Raw genomic sequence first — 21,699 nt, 5'->3', positions numbered from 1 at the left:
AAAAGTTTTAATCCAAATATTCCATGTTAAGGGAAAATTGACAAAAAAATCTAGCAACAGGATGCTGTAATGAATCCACCCTAATCCCTCTGTTTAAGCAAATATATTAATACAATTTGGTACAGAGCAAATATTCATACCATTTAGTACAGAGCAAATAAACACCATTTAGTAAAGAGCAAATATTTATACCATTTGGTATAGAGAAAATTAACATACCATTTGGTACAAAGCAAATATACATACCATTTGGAACAGAGCAAATATACATACCATTTGGAACAGAGCAAATATACATACCATTTGGTACAGAACAAATATACATACCATTTGGTAGAGCAAATTGGCATACCATTTGGTACAGAGCAGATATCCATACCATTAGTACAGAGCAAATACACATACCATTTGACACAGAGCGAACACTCATACCATTTGATACAGAGCGAACATTCATACCATTTGGTTCAGAGAAAATTTACAGAGCAAATATTCATACAATTTGTTACAGAGCAAATACATATACCATTTGGTACAGAGCTAATATACATACTATTTGGTACAGAGCGAAATATACATACCATTTGGTACAGAGCAAATATTCATACCATTTGGTACAGAGCAAATAAACACCATTCGGTAGAGAGCAAATAAACATACCATTTGGTACAGAGCAAATATTCATACCATTTGGTACAGAACAAATTAACATACCATTTGGTACAGAGCAAATATATATACCATTCGGTACAGAGCAAATATATATACCATTTGGTACAGAGCTAATATACATACTATTTGGTACAGAGCAAAATATACATACCATTTGGTACAGAGCAAATATTCATACCATTTGGTACAGAACAAATTAACACCATTTGGTACAGAGCAAATGAACATACCATTTGGTACAGAGCAAATATTAATACCATTGGTTCAGAGCAAATACACATACCATTTGGTACAGAGCCAATATTCATACCATTTGGCACAGAGCAAATATTCTTACCATTTGGTACAGAGCAGATATTCATACCATTGGGAAAGAGCAAATATACATACTTTTTGGTACAGAACAAATATTCATACTATTTGGTACAGAACAAATAGACATACCATTTGGTTTGTACAGAACAAATATTCATACCATTTGGTACAGAGCAAATATACATACCATTTAACACAATTTGGTACAGTAAATTAACATACCATTTGGTACAGAGCAAATATACATACCATTTGGTACAGAGCGAATATACATACCATTTGGTGCAGAGCAAATATATATACCATTTGGTACACGGAACAAATATTCATATCATTTGATACAGAGCAAATATATATACCATTTGGTACACGGAACAAATATTCATATCATTTGATACAGAGCAAATATACATACGATTTGGTACAGAACAAATATTCATACCATTTGGTAAAGAACAAATATACATACCGTTTGGTACAGAACAAATATTCATACCTTTTGGTACAGAGCAATATTCATACCATTTTGTACAGAGCCAATTTACATACCATTTGGTACAGAGCAAATGAACATACCATTTGGTACAGAGCAAATATTCATACCATTGGTACTGAGCAAATACACATACCATTTGGTACAGAGCAGATATTCATATCATTGGTAAAGAGCAAATATAAATACTTTTTGGTACAGACCAAATATACATACGATTTGGTACAGAACCAATATTCATACCATTTGGTACAGAGCAAATATACATACCATTTGGTTGGTACAGAACAAATATTCATACCATTTGGTACAGGGCAAATATACATACCATTTGGTACAGAGCAAATATACATACCATTTAACATACCATTTGGTACAGAACAGCGAATATACATACCATTTGGTACAGAACAAAGATACATACCATTTGGGACAGAGCAAATATATATACCATTTGGTACACGGAACAAATATTCATTCAATTTGATACAGAGCAAATATACATACGATTTGGTACAGAGCCAATTTACATACCATTGTACAGAGCAAATATTCATATCATTCGATACAGAGCAAATATACATACCATTTGGTACAGAGCAAAATATACCTACCATTTGGTACAGAGCAAATATTCGTACCATTTGGTACAGAGCAAATATTCGTACCATTTGGTACAGAGCAAATATACTTACCATTTGATACAGAGCAAATATTCATACCATTTGGTACATAGCAAAATATTCATACCATTTGGTACAGAGCAAATATTCGTACCATTTGGTACAGAGCAAATATATATACCATTTGGTACAGAGCAAATATTCATACCATTTGGTACATTTCAAATATTCATACCATTTGGTACAGAGCAAATATTCGTACCATTTGGTACAGAGCAAATTAACATACCATTTGGTACAGAGCAAATATTCATACCATACATACCATTGGGTACAGAGCAAATATATATACCATTTGGTACAGAGCAAATATTCATACCATTTGGTACATAGCAAATATTCATACCATTTGGTACAGAGCAAATATTCGTACCATTTGGTACAGAGCAAATTAACATACCATTTGGTACAGAGCAAATATTCATACCATACATACCATTGGGTACAGAGCAAATATATATACCATTTGGTACAGAGCAAATATTCATACCATTTGGTACAGCTAGAGCCAATATTTATACAATTTGGTACAGAGCAAATATTCATACCATTGGTACAGAGCAAATAAACATACCATTTGGTACAGCTTTACTAAACAGGTTAGTTGACGTATGACGAATGATAAAAAAGAAGTAAAAAATGTTAGAACTGTTTTTGAGCCCTAAAAAACAGAAAACCTCTTTTAGACCCCATCTGGAAAAAAGTACATAAAACCCATATGGTTTTAAATTTTCCCAAAACATATGGTTGCTAGGTGCTTTTTCAAATCATTTTTTTAGAGAGACTCACAAGAAAAAGGGGTATTATAAGACCACTTTTTTGGCCGCATAAAATCAAAAAATCTAAAAGTATTCACGGTAGGTATAGTGTCCGGCTAGGATCGTGGCTTTTTCGAGTGTGACCACTTTTTTTCGAGTGAATATGATAAAAAATGTAAACAAACAGACTTCTTTTCTAACAAGACGTGATATAAAAGCTTGAGTTTGATATACAAGGTTATACATTATATGTTAGTATTTGAGATATAAAGATAGTATCATGCTGACATTGCTTTTCGTTAAAAAAGTTAAATTTAGCCTTAAAATGCTTTTATTCCAAAATACCGAATAAAGCCATTTTCTTACACATACCTATGCAAATGTCGGCGGGAATGCATACATGGAATCTATATATCCGTAGATATACAGACACTTTACAAAAGCTATTGTTATTGCATTGAAAATGACATTTTGAGACAAAATTAAATTGTTCATGTCCGGGCTTTTTCGAGAGCAGTCCGGGCTTTTTCGAGTGTGTCCTTCTTTTATCGAGTGATTATACACATTTCTTATAGCTAAAAATGTTATGTGTTTACGTTTAAGAACTATAAAATAAAGGCTCAAATTAAGTACTTTCAAGGCACATGGTTTGTCAACACTTGCATTTTATAAACAAGTATCTGTTGGTGACCTTCTGCTGTTGTTTTTTTCTATGGTCGGGTTGTTGTCTCTTTGGCACATTCCCCATTTCCATTCTCATTTTTATCGTTCATTTGTATATATTCTTTTTCTCACATCTTATAAATTGCATGTACAGTATATATCCGTGATATCAACAATCTAATGTGTGTGTTCCAGACCATATAAGTATTTGGACCTCATGGGATAACTATTACTGAACAGCAAAATGTCGACTTGGAAGATAACTTCCAAAAATGTCTTAATGAACTGTAACTGTTTACTTTTATAAGTTGTTATTTGGATGGAGAGTTGTCTCATTGACACTCATACCACATCTTCCTGTATCTTTTAAACAAGAGTGTTTTACTAACTGACAAAAAAAAGTCAATATGATAAAGAGTCTAATAATTGATACTAGAGACGGAGAAAAAACAGATCCACCCAGATTAAGACAACTAATTGAAAGACGATGGGTATCAACTCGTAACTTGTGCTGTTTTGGGTAGCCTTTGAACTATAAAATTAATACATTTCATGTAACCGTCATTGTTATAGATAAGTTTATTGTATTATTGAATCGTTTCTTATGTAGTGACTACTTGAAAAAAAGTATTTTTTTTTTTAGTTTTCTTAAATTCTCTCTTATAGGTAATAGGATAACTTTATTTGGTATGTGCAATGTGCGTACCTTGCAAGGTCCTCATAGAAATAGGAAGATGTGGTATGAGTGCCAATGAGACAACTCTCCATCCAAATAACAATTTATAAAAGTAAACCATCATAGGTCAATGTACGGCCTTCAACACTGAGACTTGGCAAACACCGAACAACAACTATAAAGGGCCCAAAAATTACTAGACGTGTAAACCATTCAAACGGGAAAACCAACGGTCTAATCTATATAAAAAAACGAGAAACGAGAAACACGTATAAATTACATAAACAAACGACAACTACTGAACATCAGATACCCGTCAGACAGTTTTCACTTGACCTCGACCTCATTTCATGAATCAGTGTACAAGGATAAGTTTTGATGGTCAAGGTCATATTTTGGATACTATCAGCAATAGGTCTACTATATTTGGTGTACTGCATGATTGGAAGGGTTCATTCTCATTTATCCAACTTTTTAAAATTATAGGAAGTAAAGGTAAAAAAAAAGTTGGATAGATGAGATCAAAGGTATTCAAGAACAAAGGGTTTTTCAATTAGAATTTGGGTTGAATGACAGGTGAAAAATAATACTGAAAATTATACCCGGATTAAATTTTCTGTAGTATGGTCATTTAGCATATATACATGTTAAAATGTGCAACTGACATTTAGTTAAAATATGAATTGGATAGAAAAATATCAGTTGCATTTTTATTCATGAAGAGATTTGTCAATGAGATTGAGCTTTTTTTTGTGCAATAGATAGACCCTCTTCGTTCATTTTTCTCTGTTCTTCTGACTAAATGATCCAAATAAGACAAAATATAAGTTGAATACGTTTAAGTACACAAAGACTGAACAGAACAAAACTCACGCAACATATTATACATATATTTTTATATATATATTAAACCACGCCGCTCGATTAAAACTGACGTGGAAAGGTAACACACGGCCAGCGAAAGCTCTATTTTTAAGAGCCCAGGTGGTCGTGTGGTCTAGCGGGACGGCTGCAGTACAGGCGATTTGGTGTCACGATATCACAGTAGCATGGGTTCGAATCCCGGCGAGGGAAGAACCAAAAATATCTAACATTGTTGGGTTGATGTTTAGACAGGTTGTATATACATTATGTACACAGCCATGTATCACCATCATTGATGGCGATCCGATGGATACATCTGTTGTAGGGTTGTCACTGACTCAGACGTACTTATATCTATAATTATTTTCTGTGACTGTATCTTACATTAATTTGTAAGATCCTTTACTAGAGATAATTTAGCTGATCTGTAACAATAACATCTTCATGCCTTATATATCATGTACTGCAGTACGCCGCTAGATTAAAACTGGCGTGGAAAGGTAACACACGGCCAGCGAAAGCTCTATTTTTAAGAGCCCAGGTGGTCGTCTGGTCTAGCGGGACGGCTGCAGTGCAGGCGATTTGGTGTCACGATATCACAGTAGCATGGGTTCGAATCCCGGCGAGGGAAGAACCAAAAATTTGCAAAAGAAAATTTACAGATCTAACATTGTTGGGTTGATGTTTAGACGAGTTGTATATATATATATACAAGTCTAAACAAGCGACAAACCAAACAATATATATGCCCACTGGATCTCAGAGTGATAGAGATACATGGTTAATACAAATATTTATATAAGTCTGAAAATTACTCCAAACAGTGTTAGAGTTAGATTTTCTACTGACAATTTTTTGTTCGTCCCTCAGCGGGATTCGAACTCACACCTTTGATACACTACAGCACCAATCGCTTCGCCTCATGTCCAGCTTGTAGTGTATCAAAGGTGTGAGTTCGAATCCCGCTGAGGGACGAACAAAAAATTGTCAGTAGAAAATCTAACTCTAACACTGTTTGGAGTAATTTTCAGACTTTCATCAGGCGTGTGCATCTCTCAAGGTGAAATTGGATGCATGACAAAAAAATGTTTTTGTAGCTTAATCTATACAAGATTTGAGGAAAAGTGTAACATATTGATTGATGTTGCAAAAATATGTTTGTAGTTACAACTACATGAAGTTGGTATAAAAGTTTAACACATTTATAGATGTTCCATTAGAATTTCTATAAATTTATTTGTATGATTTTAAAATAATTATGGTTTTAAAGTCTCTCTCATTGAGTTCACCAGGTTCAAGAGTTCGTAACTGGTGCATCCAAAATCTCTCTCTTTTTTGTCTTCCTTGTGTATCCCAATATATATATATATATATATATATATATCAGTCTAAAGATTTGCACAACGGTACTGATATAAGATGTTATAATACGAAAATGTTGTTATTAAATCGTGCTGACAAATATTTCGGCTCAACAAATGGCCTTCTTCAAGTGTCACAAGTTTTAACAATACTGATACATAATGTATAAGGTGTAAAAATAGATCAGTAATAATACAGGTAAGTTTTGGTCGATTGATTTTAATCCAAAAGCCTGAATATCATAATATAAACAAAACACTATAAATCAGAAAGCGGAATCAATTCCCAGGAGTGAACTATTGGAATACAAAGTTAAAAAGAAAAATAAAAGGACTCCATGTGTTCTTACTTACCACCCATCTCTCAAAAACAGCTTTGGTGTCATTCGTGAGCATTGGAAATCAGTTGAAAAGAATTCCAATCTATCCAAGATTTTTCCCGAGCCTCCAATGATAGCTTTTAGGCAACCTAGTAGTCTGCAGAACCTGCTGGTGCGGGCTGAAGTGTCTGATAATAGAAGTACTTCTGGAGAATGTCGTTCGTGTGACGAAAAACGCTGCAAATGCTGCCTACAGATGCAGCATTCATCAACATTTCACAGTAAGGCAACCGAAAACAACTATAAGATATTTTGCAATGTTACCTTCAAAAGTATGAATGTTGTTTACATACTAGAATGTTCGGTTTGTGGCCTCCAATATGTTGGTGAGTCAAAGCAGCCTTTCCACAAACGCCTCAATGGCCATAGGAGTGATATCTCTAAGAAGCCACTTCTCCCAGTTTCTCAGCACTTCAGACAGTCGGGTCACAAACCTGATGACTTTAACCGCATGAAAATTCTAGTGATTGAACAGAATATTCACTGGAGTGATGCCCAGCGACAGGTTCGGGAAAGCTTTTGGATAAAGGAACTTAATGTACATCATCCAAACGGCATCAATAAGAAATACTAGCGTTTTTGTTTTTTCACTCATTTTTATTGTTAATATACACAGTCACGTATATTGATTTATAGTGTTTTGTTTATATTATGATATTCAGGCTTTTGGATTAAAATCAATCGACCAAAACTTACCTGTATTATTACTGATCTATTTTTACACCTTATACATTATGTATCAGTATTGTTAAAACTTGTGACACTTGAAGAAGGCCATTTGTTGAGCCGAAATATTTGTCAGCACGATTTAATAACAACATTTTCGTATTATAACATCTTATATCAGTACCGTTGTGCAAATCTTTAGACTGATATAATTTTTTCCTTATCTGCATAGTATCGCCTATTCTAGACGATCCGGTACATAGTAAATTTGCTGGTTGGTCGTTTTTATAGACTTTTATATATATATATATATATATATATATATATATATATATATATATATATATATATATATATATATATATATATATATATAAACAAAAGCAATGCAAGCACAATGATTAAAACGTAGCACAGAAATATCCATAGCACACACTAAAAGAATGTTCAGTAGATCTTCATCCTAGTTTAAGCAGACGATCCGGTACATAGTAAATTTGCTGGTTGGTCGTTTTTATAGACTTTTATATATATATATATAAACAAAAGCAATGCAAGCACAATGATTAAAACGTAGCACAGAAATATCCATAGCACACACTAAAAGAATGTTCAGTAGATCTTCATCCTAGTTTAAGTAGGTGGGATACTGCATCAGTGTAGTGATATACGTTGATCTGTCCTTGCTGTAGTCTATCCTTAAGTTGGGTCAGTCTGTTGTGTGTGTATGTTTAGGAGCGTTTCCAGGATATTTGAAAGAGGGGGTGGAGAATGAAAAATTTTGGACCTTATTTTTGCCAAAAAACATAAAATAAATATGTAATGCACTAATGTAACGGTTCCTGATTTGGAGCATGTATATTTTATAGTGAAAATGTCAGGGTTTTACATTTTTTATGCCGAACTCTTCTCCATTAATTGTCTATGGTATGTTAAAATGATTGGATGGATCTTAACAGCAGAACACCAATAACGAGAAATTCCAAATCATACGGTATAAGGGGTTACTAAACATTTCAATAGTCCTAGGTAAAGATTTTATGAACGAATGGCGTAATTACGGTTGCCCTGGTAGAGGGTCCATGGGAAAGCTCAGAAGCTCCAGGGTTTCAACAATTTAGCATAAAATTATGAAGAAACCAGACTAATAAATATCTCTCTATTGGTTTCTCTGAGCAGCACATGATACAAGACAAACAAACACTGAAGTATAAAGTTCGTTCGTTTTTAAATATTGTAGGCTTTAATGTGGAATACATGATTGAATATATGATTGACTTTACTGTACAACAGTGCTAAATTAAAGCAATCATGTCACTGTCTAGTTCCAATAGGTGGTATTTGGTACATGAATAAATATGGTGCTTAAACTTGATGGCAAAATGTAGGTCCGATGGTGTGACTAAGTTACTAACTAATGGATATTGAAACAATATGATACTACCAAAGGCTATCTAGATTGGGAAGTAAAAATGCTATACCAATTATACATGTTACTAGTATAAATGCATATTAACGCAAAACCTCAAATGAACAAATATTACTGATTTGTGGGTTTCTTCTGTATAAATTAATGAAACATTTATTTATTATTTGAAATATACCAAATTTTATTTAAAAATAAAATGTAACAAGTTTACTATCGCCTATGTTATATATATTTCTTGAATACAAGTGTGGACACAGATGAGTGTGGATAGTATGTATGGATGTTTGACAGTGTCTTATGACAAAATGAGTTCTATGTTTTTTCTATATGGTGTTATTAACTATGTTGCACGATGACAACCAATCTGAGCATTATGAGTGTTATTTATTAAATTTTTTATGCCCCCCACCTACAATAGTAGATAGGCATTATGTTTTCTGGTCTGTGGGTCCGTTCGTTCGTTTGTCCCGCTTTAGGTTAAAGTTTTTGGTCAAGGTAGTTTTTGATGAAGCTGAAGTCCAATCAACTCGAAACTTAGTACACATGTTCATTATGATATGATCTTTCTAATTTTAAAGCCAAATTAGACTTTTGACCCCAATTTCACGGTCCATTGAACATAGAAAATGGAAGTGGGAGTTTCAGGTTAAAGTTTTTGGTCAAAGTAGTTTTTGATGAAGCTGAATTCCAATCAACTTGAAACTTACTACACTTGTTGCATATGATATGATCTTTCTAATTTCAAAACTCATAACTGCTCCAAAAGTAATCTGATAGAATTTCAAGCATTTTAAGCCAATATTATCAACATCTACTAATGAGTCTTAATATGTCTACATATCTAAAAAGTCATAGTATTCAAAAGGTAAGGCAAAATTATTCCTTTTCATTTTTTTTTGTTATATGGATACACATTTGAGTGATACATGTACCAATACAATATTTGTTGTGGTATGAAAGTGCAGTAATTAGCATTTACTGTAACTATGTTAATTCACACAAATTGAAAAATAAACAAATGAATGGACCAGATGCTCCACAGAGCCCAGCTTTATACGACTGCAGAGGTCGAAGCCTGAACAGTTGGGGCTAGTATTGACACAACATTCAAGCTGGAAACAGGTCTGAGTTTGAATTGTGATTAAATAGATGACACAGCTTAGGTTTCTGACACAGAATGAATGTGGTCTAATGAACTTAAATATTTGTTTTGCTTTTGTGTTAGGAGCAATTCACTATGCTGCTGAATATTAATCCTTTCAAACCAAAATATCTAAAGAAATTTTCTTTTTAATTTCTGAAATGAGAAACATTTAGAGGAGACAAACTTCAGTTAAGAGATCAGAAACTAAAAAAATGTATAATTTTTCCATTTGTAAAAGGGCATACCCTAGAAAGTGCTTGCAATCACTGAATGGTTATTAATGACTGCTTTAATTTATCAGTTGGTAATAAAGTGAATATTGCATTGTATATTGTATAATTGATTTAAGTTGACTGAACAAAGAAAGATAACTCCAATTTTCAAAGAAGATTTCATAAAGCATTGGTATTAGGTAATTCAAGAACCATTCTGGACAAACTCCAATTAAGGGTCTTGAATTTACAAAAATGTTTGTTTTTGGTCCGTAATTATTAGACTGTTTGTCCCATAACCCACACAATATATCCGAACCTTCTACTTATGGTATTAAACATTGTGGTACAATTTCAGAACAATTGAAATACTTATACACAACTTTTTAAACCGACACTAGATTAAAGCTTGTTTTGGGCACCTTTGTACCCCTTATTCCTAAACCTTAGGGACCATAACCCCCAAAATCAATCCCAAGCTTCCTTTTGTGGTTATAAACGTTGTGTTATAATTTTGTTGATTTCTGTTGACTTATAATAAAGTTATTATCCAGAAACCATCTTTCGGACAGGATACCAATTTACGACCCCAAATTTTTTGTGGTTGTATAAAAATGTTGAACATGTGCAATGAAGTATAGTTTTAGAAATCGATTAGGGAACTACCATTTGATTTTTATGGGGGGGGGGGGGCTAGGATGAAAAATTTTGTCCTGCCTTTTTTTTTAGTTGTAATCTCTGTCCTGCCTTTTTATTTTTCAGTCTATTCGGTCCTGCCTCTTTTTTTCTTAGCTTATCCTGACTTTTTTACAACAATTGTCATCCTGCCTTTTTTTTTTTGCCAAGTTACTCATCCTGCCTTTTTTTTTTACTCAAAATCCTGTCCTGCCTTTTTTTTCAAATTTCATCCTAGCTCCCCCCATAAAAATCAAATGGTAGCTCCCTTAGACTGGATAGGCCTTATAATTTTTTTCCCTCCTAATTGAAGGACCGTTTACACTCAGGGCCGAGTCATCAGCAGGCAATACAGATGTATTAAAACAACCTAGCATCATATTGCTAGTAGTGGGAGTAGCATTGTCCGGTAAATTTGTTCCCACTTTTTTTTATAAAATGTATGGTTCAAATCAAAATAGAATGCTTTTATCTCCTGAATACTTACATTGTACATAGAGATGATACTACTTTGACAAATCCTTGTCCATTAGAGTTGTCTGTCAAATCTTAATTTCAAAAAGAATGAATTGCATAACAATGAACTGGGCTCAAAGCAAAGTACTTTAATAATACACTTAGACAAAGAGCTAAATCCAGTGATATACTTTGTACTACAGGTCCTTCATGACCATCCATCCACCCAAACCATATCTCAATAACATTCCATACTACATGATTGGATTCAGAAGTCCTGAAAAAGACATGACTTTTTTTATCTTGTTTTAAGTATATATGCACAGGTTAAACCTTTATTGTGGATATAATCATTCAGTATCTAGCAACTATCAATTTGCTTCATGCACATATTGATATAGGTTGATTGCTCCTCTGTTGGAAATTAGAACACACCTCCATCTAATTTTAGTCAACTGACGAAGAAAAATTCAAAACTATATAAAATGTTATCTAAGACTTGTCAGTGTCTATTTCCTTTGCCACTGAATAAGATTCCATATTTACAACCAATGAAAATCAAATATCCCTCTAATAGACTTAGCATTGAAATCGTTTTCTAAAATGGTAGTTATGTGGAACCTAGAACTAAAAAAATTGAAACAATATATCTTAAATATTTCAAATGCATGTACATTTAATAATTCTCCAAAATTCACTTTATTTTTCCTTTTTTGGTTTTCTGTTGGAGACTGTATATTGACCTCTATGTAGCCTTTTCAACTTATAAAAGGGGGGATACATTTCCATAGAATTAAACTTTTCTGAAAGAATTGATTCCATTTATTTTCAATAAACAATAAATATTGAAGTCTATAACAGGCATCTAGGAACAGGCTCAACATTATTTCTAAACATGTATTAATATATACCAAAATGTGGACAAACCTACATTAAATATTCTACTTCAACGACTTTAATTAGTGGAGTAGATCAAATTAAAAAGTCACAATGGTTAAAAACTCCAATGGCAGTCTTTCCTGCTAAAATCTTGATGTGTAGAATGTGATATACCATTTTTGGGTCTATATACTGTCCTTTAAATTTAGGTCATTTTGACACGGCAAAATATGAAAAAAAATGTAAACTATGGTCTGGAAAGCACACAGTTTGTGATATTTTAAGGTATCTTTACTAAGAAAACCTGCAAATCTCAGTGGCAGATCCAGAACTTTTCAAAAAGGTGTGGGGCTCTGATGGACCAGAGGGTTGCCCACTCCCATCAAGCTTCAATGATTTCTTACATATATGTCATAAGCTAAATTTCCCCCACCCCCTTGGTCTGTCTATGCATCTGTTTATCGTTCTGCGAAATAGTACTAATACTAATTTTTCCCCTCCCTTACCTGGCCCTAGACAGTTGCTTACCTTTGTTAACATTTTATAATTATAGTCAGGTATATATTGAGTGAGAGTAACTTACATAGTAGTTAATGGGACTCTTTTTCACACGGTTCTGTGAAATACAATACGGAAAATATATACCCGTACATACTATCCGCATAACTGATAGATTTTCACTCCTCTGGGAAAAATCAACCTGTGAAATGAAATACCATGCCTGGAAAAAAATTACCGGGACAAATTATCCTCAGGATAAAATATCACAGAGGACGAAATAAACCGTTACATTACATGAGAAGCCGGTTTGGTTACAAATAATTATGTCACGTGAAGGCGCACTGACGTCACAATTTGCATTAATTTTGCAATACACTACAGTTCACTCATACAGAACCCATTATCATGCAAACATGCAACGTGAATGTGATTGGTTATCAAATAATACAGAATTTATGCACGTACAGTTAATATAGAAGAAATTAGTTCATCAAATGTGAGTTCGTGATCTTGTGGTTAAGACCGATGGCTACAGTGCTGAAAGTCCTGAGTTAGATTCTCACTTGGGGTGCTAAAAATATCAGTACATCAGAAGGGTAATTTTCACCCTCTCACACACATCTTTGTTAATGTTCCGGGATTGTTGAAAACTTGCATATTCATCAATATTTGATTTTGTGGTTTTAACAATCCAGACAGACAAATAGCAATAAGGTGTTTAGGAAAACATGACCTAAAACCTCCTTCATATATGACAAAAATACATGGGAACTCATATTGAATGGTCAAATGTGTTCAATATGAAAATTGAAATTAAGATGGTAAAATCAAATATTAGCCGTTACTGTAAATGGACTTAAAGTATGACTTTTCAGCAAATTTAAAGGGAAATGACACGGAAGGGGCCAAATAGTGTTCAAGGGGAGCAAATGCTATTTAAATTAGTATGCAGGTTTTAAATATAGAGGGAAGTTGAGTCATCTTTTTGGGTGAAGTTAAATACTGACCAGTGTGTGGTTCTCATTGGGTCTAAGCGTGACCAATATTGACAATTTTTCGCAAGCGTGAAACGTGAAAGTCAAATTATTGTGTCATGAAAACGGGAAATGAGGTCTGTCGTGAAAACGGGAAATGGGGTTCTGCAGGACCCCGGAAATGACAAAAAAATGAAAATTGCTCATGTACATAGTGTAAGCGGGATATGGGAATCTGACAAAACAGTAAGTGGGATCTGGGATCAGAACACCAGCCCCCCCCCCCCCCCCCCAATGCCCTTATGTAGATTTACCTTCTAATTCTATATAAAAAAAACACAACTAAGAACTACGTTAAATTCACTTTGACTACTGATATGCAAACCTAGAAATATTTCATACAATAGTGATTGAAAGATTCATAACACTTTGAAAGGATAATTCAGACACGTGTTACGCGGGGAGCATGTTTTAAATTTGTTTACAAATAATAATGTCACGTGATCGCGCACTGACCTCAAGTTGCATCGCCCTTACAATTCACTAATACATGACCATTTTCATGCAAACATGCAACGTGAATGTGGTTGGTTATCATATAATACAGAAATAATGCATGCACAGTTTAAGAAGAAATTAGTTCAATAAATCGATGCGATTTTCACTTTTGACACGAATAGGTCGGGTTGACATTACTGTCATCGGAGATAATATTGAGATAAATGGGATAAAACGGACCGTCAAAAAGGTCTAGAGGAGCACATCAGTAGAACCTTAACATTAATAAGTAATACTTACCAAAATTTCTCTAATTAAAGAACTATATAACTGAAATTTCACAAAGATAACGGTAAACATTTTGTTGATGGTGATGATGCTATTATCGATCCGTTGAATTCAGGGTCAACGGAATTTTTTGCGTTGCGTTTAAATCATTGAGGCCATCTATTTTTATTGCGGGTTCCACATATATAAATCGGAATTAAAGAAAAAATGGAATGTTGTTAGCAGAATCAAAACCGAAATGATGAACATTGCAACATTTTCAGCAAAATATAAATAGGATGGAGGATCTGTGTATTCACATTATTTGTAAAACTCTCCTTATTCATGTGAAGCGTGTGCTTTACATCGAGGCTTGCTATGCTTATCATTGACGCCACAGTACTTCAACCAATCAGACAATGTTTATTTTGGGCATTTGACTTTTTTTAACTCAGATTTTGGAATATTTCAATCGAAATTATAGAAAAATGGAATGTTGTTAGTACATATAAAATAGAAAATGATGAATACTTTTAGCTAAAGATAATTTGGATGGGGGTTCTGTGTATTCACATTATTTGCACAACTCTCCTTACTGATGCCATATTTTGGAATTTCCGTGACCTAAATGGTTCGCGAAAATTAATATTTTTATATATAGTATAGTAAATATAAAAACATACAGGAACAAATTTACTGTCAAATTTTAGAAAGACACCTTATTATTACTAAACAAACAACCCAATAATTAACAAAAATAAAAAGTTGGCTAAATGAGATTACCTTATTTTTTAAAGTTGGATAAATGAGAAGACACCATTGGAAGGTGTACATGCCTAACTGACAGGTGTCATCTGACCTTTACCTCATTTACATGGTTCAGTTATTTTTTTGTGTTTTGGACTATTTTTCTATTACTGTATGCAATAGGTCTACTGTATTTGGTGTATTGAATGATTAAAGGTGTACATCTTTGACCAGCAGGTGCTACCTAACCTTGACCTCATTTTTATGGTTCAGTGGTTAAAGTTAAAGTGGTTTATGATGCACATGTTAGTCAGGCATGTTTTATATGACCTTGACCTCTTTTTTATGTTTCATTGCCCAGTGTTAAGTTTGTGTTTTTTTGTGTGTTTTTTTTTTTCTAATACTTTAAGCAATAGGTCACCTATATTTGGTGTATGGAATGATTGTAAGGTATACATGTCTGTCTGGCAGGATTCATCTGACCTTGACCTCACTTTCCTGGTTAAGTTTTTTTCTTAGATATGCAATAGGTCAGCTAGATGTAAATTTTAAGCATATTCAGTGTAATTGAAATGATCGTACGTGTATTTCCAGGTTGGTTTATCTTACCCTTGACCTCATTTTCTTTGATTATGTTAAGTTTATGTGGTAGTATATCAAAGGTTAGTAAAGAAGGCGAGGCATTTCAGCGTGTGCACTCTTGTTTATATTTGGGTTGACTTTATTTTACCAAATATATTCATGCAGTTTTCATTGTGGTGGAATATGAAGACAGTGTTTTTTCATCAAAATATTTATTAGAACAAAACAAGACAAGTTAACAAATTGAATAAATTAACAATAACAAAAAGGCAAGATATGCATAAAACTGATGGCACAAATCAAACTACATGTGATTATATCAAATTCATATTAATAAGTCAATAAAATAAAACACTAAATGAACTTATAAATCTATGAAAAACTACAGTCACCGGATTTGTATTTTTAGAATTAGTGTATTTCTTACACCAACGGAAAATTCAAAAATAGTAAAGAGGTAGGCACAAATGTTTCTAACAAATTTATAATTCCTCTCTGCAATTTGTTCTTATTTAGAATTGATTACATATGGAAAAACGTGCTGGTAACTTAGATGGATGTGTACTCATTACTAGAATGAGTTTACAAAAGAATAAGGACATTCTAAGCTATTTTCATGTATAGTATTATCCAATACAAATGTGAATTTTGGCTTAGTTTTTTTTAGGGCGCAATACTTTTTTTTTCGAAAACGTAACATTTACTATGTTAATTTTACAGCAATGTATACTATAGAACAGAAATTCAGAAATACGAGCACATCAAAGTCCACTTAAGTCACAGTTTAAGCGTAAATCATAATGCAGCTGTGGTCATCTATATTGACGATTCTTTGCTATTTTTTCAATTCAAACAGTTCAACTGCTTACAATTACCGTGAAGCAAATTTTAAGAATTACTTAACATGTTTAACCTTGGCAGTTATCTTGTTGCTTGCTGACTGTCATAGTCAGTTTAACTTGAATTTAGCCAGAAATACGAATCACACAGTAGCACAAAATAAGTTTGGGAAAATTTAGCATTTATATTTAAACTTTTGTAAACAAAATTCATTGTAGAAAAAAAGACCGTTTAAAATTGAGAATTTTCTCACCATTTTCATACCTCCACATCAAAAGAACCGAAAAATAATTAACAATCGGACTGTTATTGCATGTTCGTTGTAGAAACATGTCTTTTGCCTTAAGGTAAATCTATTAAAATTGAAATATTATTATTAGTGATAGACCTATTGGTAAACTGAAATCAAAATTTAATTTTTAATGTTACTAGATATGGTGCATCATCATAGTTTCGCAAAGTTTGAAACTAAGGATGGGATGGGGGTCACATTGACATGTAACCGATATTCCCACTCTTGGATCTTCGTTTAGTCATAATAGAAACAACTTTGGGGGAAGTCGGATCGCCTCTGTTAGAATAAAACATTGTTCTTTTTACTTGCAAAATGTCTAAAACATTCTAAAATTTTAAATGCTGGACTAAAATTGAATACTTAATCTCAACTATCATAAACATGAAGCAACTGCCAACTTATTACAATACAACAGTTGTTTGTTTTTCTGCATACGATGCTGGTATGTATCCATACTGATCAGTTCTTGGTATATGTACCCAAATCCATTCTGAACTATTTTGAGAATTTAAATCGGCATAAATTGCCTCCCCTTTCTGAACATAGATATTTTGTTGCCCATGTGCCTGTCCTTTATATTCATACTTCATTACATACTCAACCATATAGCTACTTTGCTGCCCTCCTATGTTAACATTAGAACTATATCGTGTTGTCTTTATGCTTTCAGATTTAACCGAAGATCTCGCAGAGACCCTTGAATTTTTTGTTCCTCGTGAAGAATCAGAAATTGAACCATCGGTTATCTGTTGTCTCCTTTTTAATATCATGGCAAGTTCTTCAGTAACGTTTTTAAATGAGTCCGATACATCTTCGCCAGGTTTTAGTTTAACCGAGACTTCGTTTGCAATGTTAGATGAACTGATGTCCGTATACTGGCCATATTTAGATTCTAAAACATCATTTAATATAAACTGCTTTGAATCATTCACTGAGCTCGGGTTTTGGTCCTTTGTGGTTTCGTTTATCTGTGATTGCAGGAGCGGTTTTGCGCCGTTAATGTCATTTATGGCATAAATGTCTGAATGTTCTAAAGAACCAACTGGTCGTCTGTCGAAATAAGGTGAAGACCTTGAATTGTCCGATAAGATTGTTGCTAGAGGTTGTCGATGATAGTGACTACTGCTGTGTAATTCTGAGGGGGCAATTTCTGTAACATCGGTTAGAGACTGATCTGAAAAGTCCTGTTGGTTGTCATCCTCGAGAAATACTGAATCAATGAGCGACTCTTTTTTTGTTTTCAGGTGAAGGCTAGAATAATGTGGTGGTTCTTTATCGGGTTGCTTCGGCTGTGAAGAAACGTTTGGCGATGTTAATGCAGTATGACTGTTTGGTGTGTATGAAATTGGAGTGTCAGCTTTGTTGGGTACTTTTTCCTTTAAATTTTGGTGTCCATATCTTGCTGAGTCATTTTTGGGTAGGATATCATATTCTGATTGTAAACTAACAGTTGAAGACATAAAACTGTCCGTTGATGTATTTTGAAGAGACACTTGATTCTGGTATCTAGTCTGACCACTTCTTTGAATATATTTCGAACCCTGACTGGTAGCAGTGTTTGACCCTGACGTTTTATTTAATCCACCACTTCGAACTAAAAAAAGAAGAAGAAACTGATGTTAGGATCAGTAGTAAAATAGACTTTCTACATATAAATAACTGATTTGAACTAAAGGCGATGCCGGTATGGAATATGTCAATGAGACAGAAACCTAGCAATTAAAAAACAAAGTCATCTTGTATCTATAGACTTTCTTCAACATTGAAAGTTGTATATACAATGTTCTTAATAAAAGTAATTACCGTATGAGCACCACTGCTACTTGTATTAGTTCTGATAAACCCATGAACTTGAAATAGAAAAGGGAAGACATAAAGGAATACCCCAGATAAAAGATTTCAAATGTAAATTATGACATTTTTGATGATGAAATTCATTTTCTTCTTCAATGTCCATCACTTAAAACTGAAAGGTCCAATTTTATTTTAGATTTATCCTCTAAATTTACTAATTTTAAAACTTTAAATGGCCAATCTAAATTTGTATGGTTGATGTCAAATGAAGATATATTTGTTATTAACATAATGATTAAATTAATAGATAGTTTAATAAAAAGAGTAAAATTAAGTATTAATACATGAGTAGCCCACAGCTCTTCTTCTAATTATAAAACGGTACTGATTGTGTTCACTCACTCATTATCTTTGAGAATATATACTGTGTTTGTTGTCTCCCTTCTCTTATATACGTTTAGTTTTATTGTCATGCATTGTAATTTCAATGAAAAAATCACCACAATTATTTGTACACTTTAATTTAAACTGTAATTGTACTGCTCCTCGGGGCGTCTTGATTGACAAATAAAAATTGTAGTTGTTGTTGGTGATAAACTGAAATAATGCATTTTATAATTTTTTATATCTAAAATTTTTAAGATGCAGTAACACTTTCTTTAGATGTCTGCGTTTATGACAATATGAATACTATGACTATTTTGTCTTTTTCATTCTGTATTTGTCAAACTCTGAAATTTTTACCACAATTTTAAAGATAGGTGCTAATAAAACCTTTAAGAAGTTACTTGTACGATATATATACCTAGTTTACGGAGAGGTTCTACTGGACAAATATACGTCTTTGGTACAAAGCCTTCCTGTCCATCATACTTCCTAACCCAGGACCAGTCAGGGTCTTCTATGTTTAAAACGGCAACTAGTTCTGCTCGTTCAACGCTTACGTCGTTTTCGTTAAGTCCGAGAAAATCAAAGAGCACTATATATTGTCCATGCGAGGTCTTATAAAAAGGTTTAACATCCATTTCATTCATTATACCACTATTAGAATTCTCTTGTGGTTTGGGTTGGAATAACGGCGACATGTTTCTGCTTACAACCGACTCAATATCAGTGTTATCTTCCGACAAGTCTGCACTGTACTCCGATACACGACTGCTGCGAACTGAATTCGCACAAGAAATGTCTGTGTTAGAATCTATATCTTTCACCGTACGGCATACCGACAGTGGTACATAACCTGTTTGACCGTTGGTTTTCTCAATATACAACCAGTCTTTGGCAGTGTGTATAAGTCGACCAGTCTCGCCTTTTGTAACCTGTACCTCACCTGGTGCCTTTGGACTGAAATCTTGTATTATGTCGACCTTTGAACGTGTATACATATGCTCTGACCTATCTAACCCAACTTGTTCTATTGTGTCCACACTGTCACTTCCAGTTATCCGTCTTCGGTGTGTTGGTTCTTTCCCTGTAGATAAGATTTCACAGTGAGCGACAATGAAAATTATTCACAAATTTTATTTTCATAAAGAAAGCGAGAAAAGGCTTCTTTATATTTCAATTTAAGCAGTTATCTATGTTATAAACGCAAGTTTTGATAAAAAGTCATGAATGGGTAAGGCCATGCACCAGATATGTGTTTTTGAAGACTTAATGATTGGACCTCCTAACTGAAAACAAATCTAACATAATTTTTAACAATTAAGTGTGTGTAAAGTGGACTTCGGCTGCTGTCTGCTCTTTGGTCGGGTTGTTGTCTCTTTGACACACGGTGCATTACGTTTGCGCGCAGCTTTTGATTACAATTGCGCGCATTTTTTTGACTGGTAAACTCAGGTAAAATACAGGTAATAATATTTATCTATTTATAATTTGTTCAATTATTTACAAGTATAAGTACTCATTCCGTTAGTCTAAGTCCCGTGCTCACCAACGATGAGGTGGAAGTGGGATTTTGAGCAAGATGAGTCCGTTTTATTATGCACAAGCACTAAATCCTAGAAATATATACAGATGAAAATGTTAAAATGTTAAAACATAGCTAATCTTTAATAAAGGTAAAAGACGAAAAAGTATTGATAAATTCATTACTTTACATGTATAATAATAGCAGTTTAAAAGTGTATAACGAGTGACTTACCCTTGTTTAATGTTAGAGATTTATGAAAGCAAAAGACAAATCAATCTTATCTCTCTACCTTTGTGTAATGTTAGAGACTCAAGTAAAATATAAATTATTCTTACCTCTGTTCCGCTTTGCTCTATTTGTATTTCCTAATCGACTGGGACAGAGAAAAGCCATTTAACTTCACTGCACATTAGTACAAAATAATATTTCTCAATTTTAAAATGATTATCGTTACCAATAAAGGTATGACAAATCTTTTTATATAGATGGTCGGATTTACATAAAGTACTGGGTACATTTATTGTATGTATGTGAATATATCAGAACAATTCACATTAAATACCAACCAGTATAAAATCCATTAACTTTAACATATCTGATTAGCGGATGTGTCAAAAACTTTATTGAACTGTATGTATGAAATCCAATAAGATCTGTTTTGATAACTTAAGATGCTTTACAAAAGCCTTTTAAATTTAAATGTATTTGTATTACACGGGTGTAAATTACCGAATGTAAACATACATGACATGAATTGCTTTATAATTTCCCGTCGAGAAACATTGTTTCTTTTCGTGGTTGTAAAATGGATTTTAAGCTTAAGATCTACCCACCCAATTCACTGTAAGTTTATAAATACCGTCCTAAATCAGATTAGGAAAAGATCTATAGAACCATGCACATTCTCTGTGGAAATATAAGTATAACATTAGAATTTTTTTTCGATAGATACGATTAGATTTC

The 21,699-nt window shown here is 33.3% G+C and overlaps 1 protein-coding gene across 1 annotated transcript; it reads right to left on the bottom strand.

Annotated features, from left to right (window-relative positions):
• Positions 1-16,201: 16,201 nt before the first annotated feature.
• On the bottom strand, positions 16,202-21,286 carry LOC143049989 (uncharacterized). The gene is made up of 3 exons (XM_076223770.1): positions 21,072-21,286; positions 19,630-20,295; positions 16,202-18,624 (listed from the first exon to the last, which is right to left on the bottom strand). The coding sequence occupies exons 1-3, from the start codon at positions 21,127-21,129 to the stop codon at positions 17,432-17,434; spliced, it is 1,917 nt and encodes a 638-aa protein (XP_076079885.1). The 5' UTR covers positions 21,130-21,286; the 3' UTR covers positions 16,202-17,431.
• Positions 21,287-21,699: the final 413 nt, after the last annotated feature.

This window comes from Mytilus galloprovincialis, chromosome 10, assembly GCF_965363235.1.
Source record: "Mytilus galloprovincialis chromosome 10, xbMytGall1.hap1.1, whole genome shotgun sequence".
Taxonomy (NCBI): Eukaryota; Metazoa; Mollusca; class Bivalvia; order Mytilida; family Mytilidae; genus Mytilus; species Mytilus galloprovincialis.
The sequence above is the reverse complement of the archived record's forward strand: the minus strand, read 5'-3'. Positions and strand labels throughout refer to the sequence as shown.

Coding starts and splice junctions, on each gene's coding strand:
- LOC143049989 (XM_076223770.1), bottom strand. CDS start 21,129: ATGGCTTTTCTCTGTCCCAGTCGATTAGGAAATACAAATAGAGCAAAG. Junction 20,296..21,071: donor TAGAGCAAAGCGGAACAGAG/GTAAGAATAATT, acceptor TCTTATCTACAG/GGAAAGAACCAACACACCGA. Junction 18,625..19,629: donor AGAACCTCTCCGTAAACTAG/GTATATATATCG, acceptor TTCTTTTTTTAG/TTCGAAGTGGTGGATTAAAT.